This window comes from Plutella xylostella, chromosome 5 (genome assembly GCF_932276165.1).
Source record: "Plutella xylostella chromosome 5, ilPluXylo3.1, whole genome shotgun sequence".
Lineage (NCBI taxonomy): Eukaryota > Metazoa > Arthropoda > Insecta > Lepidoptera > Plutellidae > Plutella > Plutella xylostella.
The window spans coordinates 11238504-11262071 of record NC_063985.1 but is presented as its reverse complement, the minus strand read 5'-3'; the positions used below and the strand labels follow the sequence as shown (position 1 = coordinate 11262071).

At 37.9% G+C, this 23568-nt stretch overlaps 1 protein-coding gene across 1 annotated transcript; it reads right to left on the bottom strand.

The window, feature by feature from the left end:
- Positions 1-153: 153 nt before the first annotated feature.
- LOC105386343 (adenylate cyclase type 7) lies at positions 154-20598 on the bottom strand. The gene is made up of 20 exons (XM_038112836.2): positions 20381-20598; positions 18040-18213; positions 17274-17420; positions 15861-16026; positions 15271-15473; positions 14850-14999; positions 6574-6692; positions 5969-6113; positions 4976-5112; positions 4451-4600; positions 3883-4027; positions 3473-3556; positions 3143-3279; positions 2764-2934; positions 2351-2663; positions 1898-2261; positions 1513-1691; positions 1162-1429; positions 728-852; positions 154-649 (listed from the first exon to the last, which is right to left on the bottom strand). Exons 1-20 carry the CDS (start codon positions 20381-20383, stop codon positions 227-229), a joined length of 3603 nt encoding a protein of 1200 aa, XP_037968764.2. The 5' UTR covers positions 20384-20598; the 3' UTR covers positions 154-226.
- Positions 20599-23568: the final 2970 nt, after the last annotated feature.

Genomic DNA, 23568 nt, shown 5'->3' with positions numbered 1-23568 from the left:
TTTATAATATAGAACACACTTATATTTTTATTGCGATTCACTTAAGTTGTACTTACTATGTATATACTTACTTATTTATTTAGGCTAGCTAGAATTATAAACTCCATCTTTGCTTCTACATTTAAAATAGTTCACCTTGATATACCATACTTCTCAAATCAAGCCTCTGTAACATTATTATGTACGTAAAGGTCTCGCTTCTAAAATTATTGAGAGGGCTTATATTTCAGCAATGCGTGATTACGATTTCAGGATTCTCACTATTAGTATAACTTAGCATACTATCAGTATAAGAGCTGACACTCTCATCATCCATGATTTCGTGTGAATCTTCTTTAATTTCACTCCCAGTGGCACTGTCGCTGCTATCGTCCTGAGAAAGTTGTCGAACATTGAAATTCGAGTTTTCCGCATCGATGTCTTCATCGACATCGGTTTCAGTCATTATAACATTTCGAATGTTGTAGTAGCGATCTCGATCAGCTGATCGGTAAAACTGCAAACTGTTTTCTTTTCTTATCAGGTGGAAATTGTCATCTAGAGGAACGAAGTATGTTCTGATGTAGCCGGCGCCTTTTACGAAGGTCTGGCCTCTGTACGTCGTCAAAACTCCGCACTCGTCCAGTATCAGAGCTGTAGTTTCGGTCACCTGATGGATAAACCAAAATAAGTTTAGTTATTATTTTAACTCTTCATAAATATTTGTCACTGATTAAAAAAAACTTACTTGAATCTTTCCTCTTTCGCCTGTAGAGTCCATTCTTGAAGCCATGTTGACGGCGTGGCCCCATATATCATATAGCGGTTTCAAAGAGCCCACTACTCCTGCCGCCACTTTACCATTTGATATGCCTGTAAAAAAGAGATATTAATCTTCAGTGCGTTGGATTTTAATAATACTGTAAAGGTTCCAATAATTGAATGCAGCATACGACGACTGGTTTCTATGGGATTCATTTGGTGACATGACATAGAAAGATCTAAATCCAGTAGTAGACGTAGATGGCTAGCTGGAAGTAATAAGTACTTATTACTTCCATGATGGCTAGAGACAAAACATTATGACACGTGATCTGCTGCAACCTCATAGGTATATGTCTTATACTATCTCTTTTACTCACAGTCTTAGAATCACAGAAATCAAACAGTTCAATCCATTACCTATCCTAATATTGAGGCCTTCAAAACTCTGAAAGGATCCTTTGTTGAAAGTCTGCAGTTGCATCATCATGGCTGCCGCAAACTCGACCATGGTGAGGACAATAGCTCTGTTATAGGAGTTGTTCTGTCTCCGTTCTATGACGGAGGTGTAAGAGATCGTGTCGTCAGACTGCCGCCTGGTGGGGTCCAGGCCACACGCTGCCATGTATGTCCATCCCGCCATCTTGATCTTTTCCACTTTGTGTTCTGATGCTGCGTTCAACAATAGCTGCAATGATATTAAGTGTTATTTATTTATTCGTTTCACGTTACTGGTTTGAATTCTACATGTTGATGCACTTGTTAATTTACCCGATCAAAGTCCGAAATCACTTCATCCAGAATTTGCAGTAAGAATTTGTCGTTCAGGTCAGCATCGTTTTCGACTCCGAGTTTGTAATCAGTCAAGGAGGCGAACATAACGGCTACATTATCAAACTTCTCGTAGTATAGCTCATCAACTGGTCTGTTTATATCCAAGTACACCTGAACTGAAAAATAAATAATACTTTCAACATCAGCATACACATAACATAAAACTAAATCCCTTTTATTATAAATTCATTATCCACATCTATATTTACATTTTCTTTTTCATTTTTATCTCTTTGATATCTGCTAGCTTGCTTGGCTCCTTCTAATTGGAGACATTAGCTATTATTTTCTTCCATATAGTGTTTTCTATTTTCAAACTTACCAACATGAGCAGGGAGTATATTTTCCAACAGCATATTGTTGACTTTTAACATTGTCTCGGCCTCCGTCTGTTCATCCTTCAACTGCATCTGCCAGAGGTGATCCAGCCTGTTCCTATATTCCGTCGTCCTGTCTATCCAATACAGCGTTATGGTTATAAATACTACGGCTAGTGTGTGTGAGATTCTGGCGTCCATGCCTACGTTCCAGGAAGCATCTTGGGCAAATAGTGGACTCTTCATTTCCCAAACCACTCCTAGATAGAAAATAGTCATTCCGCCCGCGACTAGCCATTTGAAGATGAAGAATACTCGGCTGAAGAGAAAGTTGAGCAGCAAAGCGAGACACCAGCTTTGGGTTACGTGCTGAAAGACAATCGCGCTCAATCAGTAACTATATAACTAAAAAGACTAATGGAGTTATGGTTAGAAAAGCAATGGAAAATCTTTCTCACCCAAGACGAAACACAATTCGAGATGACTGTATCGGTTCCTTCCACTTTAACTTGCAAACATCCAATAACATTGACCATAGACGACGCAGCTAAACCAATACTGATCAATAAGTACATTCCAGTCCTCAATTTGACTGACTTGATTATATTTGCAGACGTGTCGTAGATCTTTCTAAGATATTCGTTTTTTGGTTCTTCGATCCCTCGGTACTTGATCCACAGAAATTGGAACCAAGTCAAAGGCTGCATTACCATCAGGAATACAAGCAATACTGCAAATATTGTCCATGTGTACCAATAAAATCCTTGGAACCTGAAAGCAGAAGATGTGAAATATGGGAATGAATATGTAGGTCTTCTTCTTATGTAGGTATTTACAAATGTTGGCCTATACATTTTGAAATTCCTCTTACCATCTTGTAGTCAACCCATTGATGATCGAAATCAATAAGAATATTATGAGGCAGCACAAAATGTAATATTTAAACAATGGATCCGGTAGCACCAAATACGTCTTCTCAAGTTGAAAGCTCTTGTACATCAGAGTCCATCTGTTCAATTTGGATTCCTTCTTGAAGTGCTCTCTGTAAAAGATTCATGTATTATTATACATTAATACCTATCTACATTCAAACTTAGCTATGCTATCATTTGTGTTGTGTTTCCAAACCATATACACACTCGAGCAATGATAAAGTTCCATCTGCCATTGAAGTTCCATAGGTCACTGGAACTTTTTCGTTGTTCCTAAGTGTATACGTAATTATGTATTACACATATTATTATACTTACTTTCCATTGGTCATGTCTTCGATTTCCTTTGCCATTTGAGCATCAGCAGCCTTCAGCATTTGTTGGTACTCAACGAGGTTGTCATCCATGAATTTGTTCGCACTGCGAGGGTTCATTGAGGTCCTAATGTCCGAACGCTACTGAAATACACATTACACAGCATTTAATATTGCAAAAATATTTTTCCCTCCTCACAAGCATGAAAGCTTTGTCTTAGAAAATATTATTTTTATTGGGATGGACTACTACACTACTCATTCTGTAGAATGTAATCATGGGACTTATTCTACGTTATCAAATTTTTCAAGTAAAAATAGATTAATAACTTACTCTTCCGCTGGTGGCTGTCTTCTTAATGATTTTCTGGATTCCCACTGATGCTCGGCGGAATGGCTCATAGTAGTCTGATCCTGGCTGGAAAATGTAACATCGTCATAAATATCATCAGCAAATAATAAATAATCATCCTCTGTTAGACATAGGTCCTTGCCTCCATGGCCTTAGGTACAATGCCAACTAACCAATGCAAATATCGCATTGCACATTAGACGCATTTTATACGATTTTATTTACTTCTTCTACTCCTACTTCTATAAATACTCGTAGGTACTTTTACGACTTACGAACAAATCCACTATTTCGTTTCTCTCAAAAAGTTTTCAAGTCAATTAAAACTATCATTCGTTTTTCTTTTGTTTCAAATTCTTTAATGTTAGTTTTGGTGAGCCTTAGGTACTTACTCTGTTTGGCTTCGATAGTAGATAAGTTTCCAACTTGTTCTTCATGATGAACGGGTCGTTTTGGGAATCGAAGTTGGGTTCGATTATATACTCCCTGGCGTGTGGCAGCAGCTCTTCTAAAGTCTGCTGGGTCACGTGGACCTTTCTGATATAAGTATAATGAAATGTGTATTAATCAGTTGAAGGTAGAGGTGATATTAGTCAGAAGTTATAACAGATTTAATTAGAATTAAGAGATTTAGATTTAACATTGCATATGTAGAAGTTTTCAGACAATTCTTTGAATATAATTTATGAGTAGTCCACTAATAGACCGACAATCGTGTTAATGTTTAATTAGTCCTCTTCTAGTTTAGTTAGGTCACCGAGACACTAAGAAGGTGAGTCTCTTCCTACGCGCAAAAGGCTTCTATTCTAGATAGCAGAGGTCATCATAATAATCTACCAAGGGTCTGTTTCACAATGGCTGGATAAGGGGTAAGTACCTTTGTCTCCTACCTATTGTCCATACATCGTTAAATAGACCCTTAGTTAAATATGTTGTAATTATCTCTAAATCAATATTTACCCGGGTTTCCCGGTAGATTCCATTTTGTTGGCAATGGTGACATCTTTGGACCAAATATCGAACTGCCACTTCCTCATTCCAATGAGGCCACTCAGAATCTTCCCAGTGTGGACTCCGATACGCATGTCTATGTTCAGTGATCGCTTTTCCCTGAAAAATAAACACGTAAGTAAATAAGCTCTCAGAAAAATAAGCATTACATTCAATGTGGGATAAAATTATGTATCAAAGTTCTGTGACTTGAAATAGTTTCCTTTGTGAGTACAAACATTTTTTTTTCAAATAACTTACGATTATTGCCATAATCTCCACGCTTAGTCTTCGTTTAGCATGCGGGTTGGAGATACCACACACCACATATACACTTTCACCCAAAACAACTATCAGTATTTATATATGGTCAATGGTCAGGGCTCGAGCACAGGACTCTCGAAGCAACAGTCAAAGTCACTAACGACTACGCCATTGACAAACTTCGATGAACTTATAAAGTGACCTTCATTATTAGCTCTTATGTTCCTTTACCTCACGTCCTTGATAATGCGGATCATTTCCAGTCCCAAGTCGACGCAGTTCTTGGCGTGTCTCGCTGTGGGGTTGGGGATGCCGCTCACGCAGTAGTAGCAATCGCCCAGGAACTTTATCCTTAGAACGTCGTGCTCCTGTTGGTGAATAGGTTACATTAAGTAGGTATACCAACTTGTACATTGACTTAACTATTGTACACAGCAGTACACGAGAGTTTGACTTCTTAGCGTCAATTCACACGTACCACAACCACACCACGTCGCAGCGACAAAATGTGGTCAAGCTGTGGTTACGTGTGAATTGTGTGACAGCGGCTTTTTGCAGTTGCGTTGTGGCAGCGACAAAATGTCGATGTGGTTGTGTTGTCGCTGTCTTTGCGATGTGGTACCCACGTGGTCGTATGCAGTTAATACGGAGAACAGGTTGCCGCGGTGCCGCCGCCGCATGGCGGCGTTGCCGTTGCGATGTGGTTGCGTTGTGGTTGCGATGTGGTCGTATTACACAGGTGGTCGATGACAACGGCAAAATGTGGCACGTGTGAATTGGATTATTCATTGTCAATACAAAATATACGCCCGACCACACCGCGTGGTTGTGGTGTGGTTGTGGCTGTGGTGTGGTTGTGGTACGTCTGAATTGACCCTTAATGTGACATGTCTTGACTGCAATTTTTATTATACCACTAACAACATGGAAATGAAGAATAGTAAATAACATTGGCCGACTGAAGTCATTGGGTTGTCATTAGTCTGCGGACGCTGGCAAATGCATCTGCAGATGGATCTTAAGATTTCCTTCTTTCCTTCTAAAGCTATGTACTGTATACTAAGTAAATTTTTTTAACAAACGAGTACCGAAATTGTTTTGCTTCGTTGCTATTGGTAATAAAAATAACCCATCTCACTCTGTCAATATCGGAAATGTGCGAAAGACACAATCAGCACTTGCTCGTTTGTTAAAAATAATGACTTTACCTAGTGTACAAGTTACCTCAGAAGCCTCGTCGAACCTGCCGAACAGTTCGTTCAGCAGCTCCACCATGCGCTCCGGCGCCAGGGTGGTGGAGATCATGGTGTAGTTCACCACGTCCGCGTACAGGATGCTCACGTTGTCGTGTTCCTCCACGTACAGCTGGCTGGGGAAAACATGCGTAGTAAGCATTATTATCATGATTTCGGGGCGTCGAAGCCAACATTGATTAAACAATAGCTGGCTGGTATTGGCTGATGATGACGATACTTATTTATAGTATGTTATGAAACTTTGTTATATTATAAATCATCATCAGCCAAAAATCATCCACTGCTGGACATAGGCATCTCCCAAGGAGCGCCACAACACTCGGTCCTCGGCTTTCTTCTTCTTCTTCAATCCCGCTACTCCTCCGAGGAGTCTGGGGCTCGGCTTTCCTCTATTATAAATGCTACGGTTAAATTCTGACGAACTGTAGATCAGGTGATTTCTTTGAAGAGTAAAAATGGGCTATTCATCCAAAAATTACCAACTTTTGAGGTAAAGCTAAGAGTTTACGTGGCAAATCTAATTACGAAAATGTGTGGCTCTGTGAATTTCTGGATACAGTAAGGATATCTTACCTGAAAGTTCTCTTAGAGCGGCTGAAACTGCCGTTCTGAATGTTCAGGAACATGGTCCTTATGTCCTCTCGTACCCTCGACACGATGTGCTCAGGCAAAATACTTAACATGAGACGTTCCTGAAATTTACAAACGCATGTAAGTGCCTATAGTAATTACCTAAACGCAATCCTAATACTAAGTGATATTTCTTTTCCAATGGCGGCGCTAGTTGAGCTTGCGATTAACCTTAAGCCACAGTTGATCTTATGGGATATGGATATCTTGAGGGAGGATGGAAAAGAAAAACTGTCCGAGACTTTTGGTCTCCACCCGTCGTGCACGGTCTTCCAATCGGAACTTTATGCCCTTCACAGGGCAACAAGACTGGTGAGCTCTAGTACGGATAACAAAGTGAACATCTTGAGCGACTCGAGATCATCACTCGATCTGCTCCGAAATCCGAAACTGAGCCACCCCCTGGCAAGAAGCATAAAGGAAAACATTGTGAGGGTCGTGTGCGAGGGCAGGGAGATGAAAATGTTCTGGCTGAGGGCACACATTGGAACTGCCGGGAACGAAAGAGCCGATGAGCTCGCCAAAACGGCAGCTCTACAAAGCACCTCCCACGACTATGACAAAGTCCCCCTGTCCTATGTCAGGAAAAAGATCAGAGAGGAATCGGTCCGGAAATGGCAAGACCGATATGCGACATCCAGTACAGGAGCAGTCACGCGTAAATTCTTACCGGATGTCAACCAAGCTTACCGGATTACGCGAAGTGCCAAACTGACCCCTGCTCACGTACAAATGCTGACTGGACATGGGGGGATGGGAGAGTATTTGTACAGATTTAAACTCAAAGAAAGCCCAGAATGTGAATGCGACCCCAACATCATTGAATCGGTCTGGCATATAATTCTCGACTCGTTTTCTTGCTGCAAGACAAGATCTGGAGACATTGATAGACAGGAATTTGGTGGAGTCAGAATTAAAAGATATTCTGGCAGACACCAAGCATAGACCTCATTTTCTATCTTATTCAGATCGTGTCTTCAGAGTAGCAGCCAGGAGAAACAGCACCATACCCCGCCCCGACCCGCAATCAATACCAGTATATCAAGCCTCAGTCACAACCATCACAGCACCACCACAAGCAACTCCTAAAGAAACAGCAACACATCAGCTGTTGGATTGTGGAGAAAAAGGAGAAGCTAGACTAAGACTCCGAAGCGTGGCTCTGTTCATGGACGGAAGCAGTGAAAGACTCGGCATCAGCTTCTGTATCTCAGGGGCGTGAAAGAGCGTGGCCATATCACCCGGCCTAGCCTCTCTCCTAAATGGGAGCACATCGAAGGCTACCATGAAGCGTAAAGCCTACGACGCATTGCCAGTAACCCTAGTGGGAAATCAGCCCTGCAGACTAGTGCGATGGCGTAACAAGACCATCGCACTATTCGAGTGGGCCGACGACACCCCGTTCGTTCAGGCATGCTCATGGCTCAGTAAGCTTGGAGAGATAGCGCTAGACAGTAACGTCCCCAGGATAATAAGCGTAGACGCAATGGTGATCGAGTATAGGAAAGGCGAAATTGTTGACCAGCTGGGTTGCCTAAAAGCCTCAAAACATCATGAAATAGTGGTGTACGAGGACAGAGGCGAAGATCTAAGCTTTCTCAAAGGTCATATACTTGCGAGGGGCATTGACAACTGCCACCAACAAGCCGAATACTTGGTCAACGGATCTGAACGCCTACAGGAGAGGATGACCGCTGGGGCTGTCGCCGCTTCAGAACAACGGAACATGGAAAGGAGGATGCACAATTTAACATCGCAAGGGCGTGTCCAAGGGTTCCTCCAGGCTTTTAAAGCAGCTGCCTCAAGCCTTATAGGAAAACCACAGAGGACACCCGAGAGGCGCCAAATCTCCAGAGAACCTAAAACTGGAAAAAGGCTTGCCCAGAGGAAAATTACTCGAGCGGATATGGGCCAGGTGGTCCCACCGAAGCTGAAAACAGCTACCACCTCAAACGACCATCTAGAGAATGCCGCCATCGAATTTATGGCAATTACAACCGCCACAAAGCAGGTAAATCTCTTGTCCTGCAAAACGATCATGCAGACCTACAGGCAAGAGAACGAAAGCCGGCTAAAAGTTTTACACGAGGAGGCCGAAGCCTGCATATACGATAACAGTAGTTGCCAAGTCCTCAGAGGCAAAATGACTGGAGCGTATATGGCGGCTTATAGCGAGGAATGCGGATTCGTGCCCTGGGAACGCAACATCCCGAAACTCACTTTCCCACACAACAACCAAATGGTGGTCGTAGCTCAGTGTCCCAGGATTATGCTAGAGGACAAAATCCTAGCAAAAGCGGAAACCATTAACGCTACCTGGAATAGCTGGACGATGCCCACCATCGCTTGGGTGAACGGGGTACCTGGATGTGGGAAGACAACCTGGGTGGTAAATAACTTCGATGTGAGCAAAGACACCATTATCACCACGACAACTGAGGCGGCCGTCGATATACGAAACAGGCTAGCGCATAGGATCGGGGGGGTGCGTATTGCGACGTATAAAAACGAAATGTATAATTTCACATTAATAACGTTCACAACATATAATGAACGTTACGTATAACAACAAAATCTATATTTTCATAAGGTATAAGATTCAATTGGTATAACGTACATTTTATATAATATCAAAATATATAATACTTACGAGGACTAATATCAATTCGTATAACATACATTACGTATATCGTTTAAAATATATACTATCATTTAGTATAAAGTTCATAAAACATACTAACATACAATAACATAATCTGTGTTTAATTACCCAACACCGTCAAACCCCTTAGCACCAAAACCTAAAGATAGGTGCGACGACGAGCAAAGCGAGGAGGAGCGTGTTAGGTGCACATGTTCGTCGAAACCAAAGCGGAGCGCAGCGAAGCGGAGCGGAGCGTCTCCCCACATAGCGTCAATAATAATAATAATGTCATAACCCCTAGTACAGTGAAGGTCAAGAACTCCTGACACCCCTATATAGCTATAACTACAACCCTCCCACTTAGGCGCCACCTATATAAAATAACCTTGAACTACATAAACCTTGTTTCGTTACTAAGACTTCTGTGTGTGTGTTAAAAGATGGCGCTAAATATCGACCTTTATTAATTTAAGCGCCATCTTAAATCAAATATTGGAACTAGCTTCATAAAGTTCATGCCAGAATGTTAAAACCTGTGTTGTTCACTTTTAACTATTGCAAGCCAGCTCAGTGTGATACGAAGTGATTGCATTTTTCACCAGTTTAACTACTTGACGGTGTGGTCTAATCGTTAAGGTATTCGTCTTTCAATATGGAGGTCCAGAGTTCAAATCTCTGGAAGGAGTGACTTTTAAAATTTATTTTTATGTTTTTCTTTGTTAATCATTATAGATAGGTTATTTTAGACTATCTTTATCAATATGAACAGGAAATAAAATAAAAACATAATATATAAGAAAAAAAAAGCTTTATTTCACTAAACAAGTAAATATTATTAGTCTGTATGCAGAATAATTATGAACAAAAGTAAACAAATTCAAAAATTGTAGAATTACAACAAAGAGAACCAACATGTTACTAAATTTCACAATTTACATCTCTTGTTGTTCTACAATTAAATTATAAATAAGCAACAATTTTATTACTAATTACTTATAAATATGTAATCAATTATCTTAACAGTATGAACAATTATCTTACTAGATACTAAATAAATTTTACTCATACTTAAACTGGAGACCCGTTAAATACCTACTAAATGTATAATAACATAGTTATAATGTTCCATTTCTTCAATGCGAGTTGTGCTGTTATCGTGTAGAAGATATTTCTCACGCAATGCAAACAGCAACCATAACATCATCTTTAAAATTCTCAAATTGATTCTTGTCATGCGTTTAGCTATTTTATAACAGTTCTTCAGGGCCCATTATAGGACATCCATCTTCGGTAACCTTTAAAAACAATAATTTGATCATGCCTTAATAAATATAATAATTGTGACATTATTACTATAGTGTAAAAAGTATATTATGATAATCTATAAGTAAAATAAATGAAAACCAATAATACTTATATAAAGTAACCAATAAAATTATAAAGAGAAAATACGAACCCAATGTGGTCCTGGCACTTAACTCAATTAACAATGACCTTGTTAATAAATTCGTTTGTCATCGTTACAAATTAATAATGTTGATAACAAATTAATAATGTGTATTATACGTAAATATAAATCAGATGGAATTAACAAAACCCATCTCAATGCAACAAAACATTCTCTTCAAGTCTACAATTTCAATTGAGAAATAAATTCAAAATACCCTCTGCGCTTATAATATTTCATATTGTAAACAATTATCACTACATAGATTATACTTTTGCTAATGAACCGCAACATATTCACTATTTTGCAAACGAGTTTAACAAGCTTCGTGGCGTAGCGGGCAAATGGTTGGTTTGCGGATAACTGCGACGCGGGTTCGATCCCAGATGAAAAACCAAAAGAATTTAAATTTTGTATTTCATAATATTATTGTTCTATGAATTCGTTAGTTTGTGTAAATGATGGATATTATCTAAATGATGGATATAAATAGGAGAATAGTAAAATAGTTCTATATCTGTCTATAGACACGAGCACTACCGCAACATAAGTCACACCGACAAATTGGCTTTGCGTAGTTAGAATTTCTATTTGAAATGCAGGGGGTCAGGTTTATCTGCACCTGACTGTACCAAAACCTAAAGATAGGTGCGACGACGAGCAAAGCGAGGAGGAGCGTGTTAGGTGCACATGTTCGTCGAAACCAAAGCGGAGCGCAGCGAAGCGGAGCGGAGCGTTCCCCCCACATAACATCAATAATAATGAAATTACGCTACGACAATATTTTATACTTTTTGTGCATTATACATAATGATAATTATATCCGTTGTAGAATATATGTTATAAACGTTATGCATTTTAATCGTTATATCAATTGAAATTATACTTTTTGAACGTTATTCTTTACGAAATTATGTATTTAGTAATTATGCCTTTCGTTTGTTATGTACAGTGATCGTTATACTTAATAAATTTATATCATATGGGCGTATACCTTGTGAATGTTATACCATTCGTTTTTATACCTCGTATTACTTACCCGGATCGGGGACATGGTTAGAACTAGGGTACGTACGATGGCATCAGTCCTAGTAAACGGCTTTAGAGAACATGTCGGATGCCAACGCCTGATAATTGACGAGGCCCTGATGAACCATTTCGGGGCAATCGTAATTGCCGCCCGCCTGTCCCGTGCCAGTGATATTGCTCTAATCGGAGACATCAACCAGCTACCGTACATAGACAGAGAGAACCTATTCGAACTAAGGTACAGTCGCCCAACACTGGTAGCAATCATCACCCAGGAGCTGTTGTGCTCATACAGAAACCCCATGGATGTTGCATACGCCCTAAGAGAAGTATACTCAGGCATATACGCACTACGCAGCCACAACGCGTATCCAATCCCTGCAGCTGAAAAGGTTTACAGACGCAGCAATTCCAAAATCCCAAACCAACACTCTATTCCTGACGCATACACAGGAAGAAAAAGAGACCCTGACCAGCCAAGGGTTTGGAGAAGGGACGGGATCACGCGTCTTAACCATACACGAAGCACAGGGATTGACGTACGAATCCGTCATTATCATAAAAACAAAAGATAAAATAAAGTTGCACGATAGCATACCTCACGCAGTAGTGGCGCTGTCGAGGCACACCTCCGCCTGCACCTACTATGCGGATGACACCGAGGACGCTATCGGCAACCTCGCTAAAACGGCAATAACAGCACCGAAGAAACGGATCCTCGAGTACAACCTAAAGATGGCAATAAAAAATCGGGACAAAGAGGTCGTTGCCCAGCAATCAAGGCTTTTGGCAACGCAAAATGGAGCGGAATAGGAGAATTTTGATTTTAATTTTATATTGACGGCCAAACCGTATTGCATGTATTTTATAGTTTTGTTATGTATAGTATATAGCATGTATTGTATAGTTTTGATATGTAGGTATTGTATAGTATATCATGAATTAATATTATCTGTATAAGAACTAACCAATAAAATTAAGATAGTTTTAAGAACACTGTCACACATTAACACCAGGCAAAACAACAGCGATGACAAAAGGAGTGTGTGGCCACTGACAGGCGTCTGTTAAGTTCTCTGAAGACAGCTGACACTGGCCCTACCCTTCAAATGTTTGTTGCCATTCTCAGATCAACTACAAATAGATTCGCAATCGCCGTGTGCACTATTCTCTTTCTCACTCAAACCATAGATGTTGCCGACAAAAAAATAAAACCTAAATATGGGGAAATTTAACTTATCATAATAACAAAAACAAAACTTGAGTATATCGTCGGTTGATAGGAAAAAGTCACTAAAGGCTAATTTTTCAATAGCCAGACAAAAGTTTTGCTGGGAAATAATTTTGATGCTGTTGCGTCTCAATGTTTCTCAATGTTTGTATTACCCAGATAACATTTATCTGAATATTGAAAAATCAGCCTTAGTGAGTTTTTCCTGTCAACCGACGATATAAGAAAAAAAACTTTACTCATACTTATTTGATTTCAATATAATTATTTAATATACACAAACTGAGTGGATTGTATGATTCATTGTCTTCGTCCAATCGAAACAATCCTCTTCAAAATGTGCCGAACACAATTTTTGTATGTTTCCTTGGTTCCCAATTTGTGCGACCGGTAATGTCTATCCATTTTCTTGATAGGTATATTTTTTTCTGTCGGAAACCTATGAAAGAGATAAATGGATGAGCATGAGCATTATAATCGTGGGCCAAATATGTGATGGGGGTTTTTTTTAAAGGAAACACGTATTTCGTATCAATACAATAAACTTTATATTATACAGAAGAAATCACACATGGAAGAAAAAAAAAGAAACGAACGTTTCCTCACAATGAGAGGCACCTCATTTGAGAGAGGAATGACTTCTACAAAATACAATCTTCACAAAAACCGAATTCGTGCGCCCCATTTGTAAACCCAACCCGAGTCCGTTACAATTTCTAGTATTTTCTTTGCATACTATAATATTTGTGGGTAAAATAAATTTTCAATAACTTGCAACACCATGTGATTTGTTATGATATGGTACCTCGTAATTTTTACTTAAAACTGATACTAAAAGACCTTACAGTATTAAAATTAGTATCGTTTTATATTAAAATCGAGCCAATAGATAGTACTATGATGAATGTAAGCTTGTTAACCTTGATAGTATCTACTTACATGTGAAAATATATCTCATCCATCATTCCATCGTGTTTTCGTTCATTATGCTCTATACAACCGAACAAAATCCACCCACCCATGTCACACACTCGTTAAGTGATGATAATAGTCTAATAAACTTAATAAACACCCACAAATCACTAGCAAATCAAAAATAAATAGCATTTAGAAAATTTTGTTGTAACTGTCAGCCTTTGTTTGGCACAGATTTTTCATTTGTTTCATTGTTTGGCACAGAGAACTGACGTAAACAGGCGCCTCAGCAAAAAGGACAAAAAACATTTACAGCTTAACGTTTCTTTCTTACGCTTAATGTAGCTAAGCGTCTCTTTTTCGCAATGTCAGAACTGTCACGATTATACCCCTGTGTTGCCATTATAATTGTAAGTGTGACTGTGTGAAACAAAGAAAAAAAAAAAAAAAAAAAAAACAAGAAATGCACAACTGGGGGTTTTTAGTCGGTTAAAGGCCGACACTACCTGGGTCCCCTTCCCAGGTGTCTGTGTAGATTTTCCTCCAGGAGTGCAAAAAAAAATCAATAATTATTAATAATATATAGGTATATATATATAAAAGATAAAATATATATATTATAAGCTTCCACATTGAGTAGTGACAAAAAACAACCAAACTCTCACAATATATTGATCTCTCAAAAAGGCACGGACATAAAGTCTGTGGAGTGATAATAAAATCTTTAAAAAAAAAAAAAAAAAAGCCACAGTTGATTATTAATTTTTTGCTGCGTCACCATCTGTGTTGTAGTAAAGCTTCGATAGGTTGGCCATATAAACTTTTGCTTATAACACCCTTTCTTTCTAATCAGACTGGCCAGTTCTTTCACAAAGTCGGTGACAAACGGTGACAAAGTCTAAGCTCTACTACTTGCCACCGTCAGCAACACTGTAATATGTTTACGTTTTTACCTCTTGATCTTTCACAAACTTGAGTCGAAGCGTGCTCTCCACACACGCTCGTCGGTCGAGGAAAGACCTCCTCGTCACGATCTCGTTCATGAGACGGAAGTATGTGCCCATCAGGTTCACTCCCACCAGGAATATTATGTCAGATGATACCTGGAATTAAGGATAACTGATATGTATCCTGTACAGTGTACACCAAATCTATTCGATTATTTATTTTATAAGTAAGCTTTTGTTTCGAGTTAAGTATTCGAGTTGTATTTTGTTAACACAGTATTTTTCACTTATTCATGGAACTCTTGACAAGCAAATCAATTGTTACTACAATCGCCACAATGCAAGAGATTTAGCTGTCGTGAAATGCCTTTGGGCTGCTGCTTTTATCAATCTCGGCTTATGAGAATTTGAGTATTAAAAAACTCACCACAACCCCAATAGCCGGGTCATCAGCGTAGGTCGAGAAAGCCAACACGATGATGTAGACGACACTCACGAAGACCCCAAAGATGATGGCTATGAAGTTATTCCTCATTGGCAGGAATATGTAGAGGGAGAGCAGAGCGATGGCGGCGTATGCGGGCCGCAGCGCCACGCCTTCCACCGAGCTGAATATTGCTATTGATATGTCTGGAAATGGTAGCAGAGATATTGAAAGTTAAATCATACGCTTATATTGGAGGAGCGCACATATTTATGTAGATATTGAAAGTTAGAGTCATACTGATGAGTGCTGAAAAAAATCCAGTCCGCCATCTTTGTTTTTTTTGCCGCCATTTTGGATTTAGAATAACGTTGCATGATTTTATCATGCATAGGTAGTTAAAGAATTAAAACGAAGCTTTTAAAATTAGCGGCTTCCCCCAAAGAATATCCTTCCCTCCGCTTTTCATGGAGTTCATAGGTAAGCTTACATGTACACTCTCGTGCAATGAAAAAGTTCCACCTGCCAAACTCGTGAGCATAGAACAAGCGCGTTGTAACAAGGTTATCTATAAATAAATAAAATAATCTTACCAGTGAACACCAAATCCACAGTGATGACGAAAGTCACAAATATCGGTATCCAGAACCACTTCTTCTTCATGGGGTCGTAGAAGCCCTTGAAGAGGAACAGGGCTGGTACGGCGATGCGCAGCGAGTATAGCACCATGGACAGATAGGTGGAGTGCCACTGGACCAGCTGGGGAATGGTTCGTCAAAATTAGTCCCCGTTTATGTTTACTTTTTCACGATGTTATGACTAACGTAACCAACGTTAAAACCCCCGACATTCAACTCTTAAAGTCACATAATTTTTAAACGGCTAAACCGATTTTGATAAATTAGGACTAAGAATACTCGGGGTACAATTAACAACCTATGCCCCAAAAAAATATAATCGAAAATCGGTTCAGCCATTTGGGAGCTATGCTAGCATAGACAGATACACAGACATCTTAAACATTAAAAAAAGTTCTTTTCTTTCGTCGGGGGTTTAAAAAACAGAAGGCAGTTGAGAAACAAAGTTTATGCGGAGAATAATATATTTTTTCCAACGTTTCCACGTTGAACTAAAATGTAGATCAGAATGACCCCTTGAGTCACCATCATTTGGTTTGATATACTTACCACTTTTGCAACACCTGTTTTATAGGCCTGATAAGTATATTTGATTATTTCTAAATATTTTAATCATAGATTAACTCAGAAAGTCCAAATCTGAAAGAATGATTAAGTAGGCCACTCACACTAATGCACTAATATAAACTAACTTGTGGCATTAGGAATTAAGATTAGCCGGAAATGTCCGATAATAGTTATGTTATCTGAAACTGCGATCGAGGGCACTTTATTATCAAACAATGCACATTTTTAAACGGGGAATCACAATTACAAGTGTTAAGATTAATATAATCACTAGCCTTCAATTCAAATCCTTGAAATATTGGAACAATAATGCGTAAGTATTATTTGTCAGTTACACATTTTAACGCAGAAGAACTTTATATACCAATGAATTAAGACGTTCACCCATTCTTCAGATTTTGGCTAGTATTTAATAGTAGCAGCAGTTAGGGAGCATCATACATTATTATTATTATTATTCACAGCACGTAGAAAGTAAAAACAAAATTATTTAGCGCAAAACATATTCGTAGCACTTTCGTAGCTCGTAGCAAGTCGTAGCAGTGATAGTGTATTTATTTATTTATTTACAACTTCACAAAAATATTGTAGTTTGAAAGGTGTTATAAGTCTATTTGTAATTTTATTTATACTTTTTCCGCGCGTGTTTTCTTTTATCAGTGGCTATACGCCTAGCACTGGCTACGCCTGGCGGAACCTAACGCGTTTTTTGTCTTTGTCGTAGGATCTTGTAAAGACTGCAAATTATACTATTATTCACCAACTGTTTCCTCTAAATTCTAGTTAACCCTCTACACTAACCTCCCAATAAGTGCTGGTGACGACGGCCACGATGTGCGTGGTGGTGAACAGCACCAGCAGAGAAATGTAGATGTAGATGAGGGACTCGCGCAGCTTGTCGTCGTACCGCCGGTAGAGGCCTTCTAGGTCCTTCTGGTCGAATTGGTCCTGGCAACGAAGCAGAAATAAATAAATAAATAATAAATTAACAGCGTCTTTTTTATATCAAAACAGGCTGTTTGGTTATCGGTACAGACACACAAGAGCAAATTGGTCCTGGCAACGAAGCGGGAGGAATAAATGAACAGCGAAATGTTTATATGACATCAGACTGTTTAGTTAAACATATAATTTTTGTCATCATCATCAGCTCGTAGTCTTCCACCACTGGATATTGTCCTCTTCCAATATTCTATCTCTATCTAGAGGTAAGTACCTACATTGTTTCTCATCCAGCCTCTACCAGTATTTAAGTTACTTTGTCTAAGGAAATGGTCTATTATAGCAGGCCGTAGAACTCAGGTTCTCCAGCAATACGCCTGCTAATTCGTGGTCTCCATTGATACGAGACCATCATATAATATGCTAATTCATTAAGTTACAGCCAAGCAAAAATATGTTTATGTAAAATGATGCGAAGAAGATACCAACGGGACAAAGCACAGATCTTTTGTAGAGCTAAGCTCCTTACTCTGCAAACTCTTAACTGACGAACCAAACATCTTATAGCAATGCGTGGCTTTGACATACTTATCATCATGAAAAGCATCATCCAGCAGTCACCTACCCTAAGATACTTCCAGTTCCATTGCTTGCTGCCGGTCTGCTCGGACTCGTGCACTCGGAACTCGTGCAGCGATGAGAGCACGCTGGTGCCGCGCGCTGACGTCATCGAGTAGCGGGCCAGCAGCTCCAGGGCATCGATCTGCTGCACCACCGACCCTGACGTGCGGTAGTCCTCCTGAGACGGCGAGATGGGAGATCAGGTGGGAGTGAAAAGGATGGACAGTAGAGAATATCGGCCTACACAGATCATTAATAGTTTCTCAAGCGTGTTTTGAAACTATACAAGGCCAGAACGCAGAGGTTGGGACTGCTCGCGTATATTTTCAAATTAAAATGGTGCCATTATTTACTTGAAAGTATACAAGGCCATTACGCACTAATCGCGTATATTTTCAAGTAAGTTGGGCCAAAATTATGGCTTGAAAATATACTGTAGCAGTTACCACTGCGTACTAATCGTGTATATTTTCAAGTGCCAAGCGGCAATGCGAGCACTTGAAACTATACATGATTAGTTACCAGGTAGCCCTTTTGAATTGTTGCTCTCTCTTTCTTTCATGCGAAATAGTAATTAGTCTATTGCTTTCTAAACATTGCATCATTATTCCTCACTTGGCATTGTTTTCTTAACGCGTTTTTTGTTTACATCGTACAGTTAAAAAGTAAATTGATTTAAATTAAACTGTAGAACTGTTGTAAATATTTAAAGAGAAGAGGGTGTAGAACAATTCATAAAAGACCATTACGGTGAATTCAAAACTTGATAAAAATAGGTTTGTAATACCTATAAAAGATAAAGATAAAAATTCTTTATTCGGTGTCTAGCACCACTCACCAAAAAAATAATAATACTACAATCACGAGCAATAAATAAGTCCAAGTAGCAAAAAGTCAACACCAAATTACCCCAATTTTTTTAAACATTTAATTTAGAATTTGATCAAAATGTACGTTTTTAGTTGGTTATAATAATATTTTGATGCGCTGTTAAATGTATTTTAATATTGCCGACGAGCTATCGTCACTGGAACTTTTTCATTGCTCGTGAGTGTATTACTATTAATTCATATAAATAATAAGATATAAGTAAGTAACTTGCAAGTATGATTGCTATAAATATCAATTTATCAATCAAATTAGAGCTTGTTCATCTTTATTTATTAACATTCTATAAGTATGACAGGCAGATAAAGTAAATTGTAGTCATGTACATTTACCGAAATAGTTAAGCAAATCGGAATCAGCATGTAGGTACAAATTACATATATGCGACAAGTACGCGAATAAAGCAATGTGCGTAATAGCAATGTATATTTTCAAGAACGATTCAGTAATTCCCAACTTGAAAGTATACGCGATTAGTACGCACAAATCGTGTATATTTTCAAGTCAAATAATATTTTTTTTCACTTGAAACTATACAGTGCTAGTACACTATGGGTGCGTTCTGGCCTTGTATAGTTTCAAAACACGCGTTTCTCAAGATAAGTAGTAACTTGGGCTGCTTTTAGTTCATGCTTAGAAAGGTAACGATAGGTTTTGAAAAATCACCGCATCCTCCTACAACTGATCGGAATACTCGTAGTAGTCTTTTGCTTATTGCTTGATCGATTGTAAAATTTAAAAAACAAGATTAATCTGTAGCCTAGAGAGACTTTCTCCCCATAAATAAACAAACAAAAATGAAATTGCAATTAACTTCATTCATTTGAATACTTATCAGAAAAACAATTACGAACAAGAAACTTTGATAAGAAATTAATGTGTTTGAGTGGTTTTACAACTTTGCATTAATTATTATCAGTTTTTGCGATAGATACTTAATTATTTTGCAAAAATAATAAATAAATAAGTAATGTGGAATAGTCCTTCCTTCATAGGAAGCAGACCCGTGCCCCAGCAGTGGGGACGTGATGGGTTGTGATGATGATGGTGATGACGAGTAATATCTGGGCAACTCTCATCATCATCGGCCTGTCTAATACTGTCTATGCTAATAACCCTATAAATGGACACCATTTGAGTTTAAATAGGGTATAAAACCAAACGATTTTCTATAATAAACAAATAAGCAGCGATACTAATATTTTTCAAATATCATAAGTGATTACAATATTATATTGATAAGTATTTACCTATACTTACCTATTAACGTATAGACAGAACAATTATTACTTATACTGTTACTGTAAAATTGTATAGATTTTATCAGCTGTAATTAATCGAATTGAAAAGTTAAGAGACTTTTGAAGATTAATTTGAAGTTCGGTTCGGTTTCACTTTAACTTAGTAAGGTTATTCAATAAATTTACGAAAGTAAAATACTGAAACAAATTACTCACCATATTTTTCACAACTTTACTTTTTAACAAATAGTTTTAATCCATTGAACAAAAACACATTCACAGTCCAGTTACATTCCATTTGGTTTAGAAACAGATTGTTTTTTAATCATTTTCACTTTTAAACCAAGCACTGAAAAATCTTGTTGTTCGCACCAACAAAGCAAAAAGTGTACTGAAACTGAATCACCTATGAAAATCATTGTAGCGAACCGCTGCTGATAGATAAACGTACTTGACCAACAGATATTACTGAACGATTAGAAATGATATAAAATATACTTACTTATTATATTATCTTATCGTATCAAAGAATGCCTCTAATCAATACGTGATGTAGAAATGACAAATCTTAAAACTATAGAGGATTAAAGTCTGGGATTTTCATTTACGTTGATAAACGGTGTAGTATCAGTTGATTAATGGAAAATAGTGATTACTATTCACAGTAAACATAACAAAACCCACTATATTTATTGGAGTTTGTACCTATATTGATGATATCGACAACAACTCGATATTATTATAAAGTACACTCACGGGCAATGATAAAGTTCCACTGAGAAACAAACAAAAATACTTTTAAACGAAAAAGGCTAGTTTAAAGACGCCAGGAAAGAGCATCAGGATATTACCAAAAATAAAAACAGTAATATTTTGTTTAAGATTTAAATTAAATGTTTAAAATAAATGGGATCGTTTGGTGGCGGGATTTTGTGAGTGGAACTTTTTCAGTGAGTCCGTGAGTGTATAAGTAGGTGCCTACATGGTAGAATTATGTAAAGATAGAAAATTTGACTTTGGGCTAGATGATGATTTTTTTGGAAGATGCAAAATGTGGGTCCTAACCTTCCTCTATGTTTCAAATAGATAAATGTAGGCCAGTGGGAATGAAGGCAATAAAGGCACAAGTGTAAGAGTCGTGTATGCTAATAGCATTAGTAGAGTGCCACTAACAACCAGTGTTCCTTCACCTTCGGCAGATGTTAGGTAACTATACCTCGTTTCAGCTAACATGGTTCCTGTGACGTTATGCAGACGTTTTGAGTTTTGCGGTTTTAGAGATATCCCATCATAGTGAAATTTTATATTTTATGTCTTAACTTATTGTAAGAGTCGTATCCAGTAAAATGTAATTAAGGGTCTGCAATAGGGAATCGAGGGTTGGCATTGTCATAGAATTATGTAGTAAATGATGCTCTACAGCCTTGAAAAAAATCACACAGGTAGTTGAAGAGTCTAGCTAGGTGCTGAATCATTCGAATTTAAGTAAATGATTATGGATAACTGTAAATTAATTTCAGAATATCAAGAAAAACCAGTCAATCACACTTCCGTATTGTAACAACTGTGTCGTAATTATTAAGAATTTTCATATGATTTTATCATATTATAAAGTTAAAGGCTTGGACTAGGCGCTAAATACCTTGTTTTTTAATAAACACACACTTATTTTGTGTAAATTAATCCCAAACTTGAGCAATTTTTTTCCCTCAAATCTTCATACAAATATCTATGGCGGCTTTCTGTGTTATAAAATCATAAACACAAGTGACGTTTGACTCAGTTGGCCGCTGGCCTCCAAAGAAGGGTCACGTCGGTTTAGGCAGCACTGACAGCTCGCGATCTTATCGTGTACAGATACAAAATCACTGCACATTGGTTGTCATTGCACTTTTTCAACTTTTATGACACCAACATAATTTGATTTGAAATTGAGAAAGCATAATTCTTCCAGTATATTCAATACATTAAATTAAATTAGATAGTGTGCAATATTCTCGTGATATTACAGTCTCGTAAAGGTCTGATGAGGAGCAGGAATATAGCGAATGGATCTAAGTGATGACAATACGCACGAACATTAGGTTAGGGATCAAAAATACAGTCTCTTGGTGCTGGTTGAGGTATGGTCTCGTGAGGATCTGATGAGGGCAGTAACACGGTGGTGGCTCAATTTTATTTCAAAGATGTTAATAGCTAAAAGCATCGAGTTTGGGCTATTAAGTATGTTTTTCAGAGAGAGAGAAAGAGATTTTGTTTTTCCTCTGGATGTGTTAGGTTTACTGGGTTTACTAAGTTCATTCTGTTAATGGCATCAAGTTGTTATGTGTTCATAAGTAATAATTATTTATTAACAAAATGCTGTTGATTCTCCACGAAAATGTAAAAATAAAAATAAAATAAATAAAAATAAATTCGTAACGTAAAATTGTCAATGACGGAATTTCTTCTATAGACAGTAGCCACAAAAAAAACAAACGATAGATGGCGTGATTTGAATATAAAGATACATTTTTTTGACACATAGACAGCAACAACAAAAAAATACAGATTTAAAGAAAAGAAACACATACTTACATACAAAACAACAAAGAAAAAAAAAGGATACACATCAAAATAACTGGAAAAAATATAAGCCCCAATTTACTTGTGTGGGACAGGGAGTACCATAATATTTTTTTTGGGGTACTCCCCATCTATGCGAAATATCAGCTTGATATCTTTACCCGTTTCTGAGAAAAAGGGCGGTGACAGACAGTCAGTCAGACAGACGGACAACAAAGAGATCCTATAACGGTTGCTTTTTTTCTTTTGACGTTCGAAACCCTAAAATTAAGTAAAAATATTATGCTGCCAAAAAATGTACTTACAGGTATTGAAAAAGCGGTATATAAACAAATTATACCAGCAGAGGGTTCACCATTTAGCTGAATGTTACTTAGAAAACGGCCTTGAGTGGCGGTCAAGTTGGTCCCCACCTGCGATACTTTCCATTAACATTGGGACTCGTTTTCATGTTTTTAGCGTACAGTCAGGTTTTTAGTTTTTATAATTGTATTTTTTTATTTGTAACTTTTTAGTTGTTTTTATTTTATGAAATTTTACGTCGGTATGTAGTTCATGATCATTTTTTTTTTCAATAATTTTGGTGTTGTTATTTAAATACCTTCAATATGCATATTTTTGTAATGTGAAAATCAAGTCCTTTCATTTGATACCTTACACGGCAAAGTTGAATTATTATTTTTTCGATCATCACGTTATTTCCTCAAGAGGGCGCTATGTACATTTTAATGGAACGTCACATAGCCTATAGCCATCGCGCCATCAATACGCTTCTAACAATACCTCATACATCAAAATCTATCAAGCCGTTTAGGCTACAGGAGGGAACAAAGAAACAG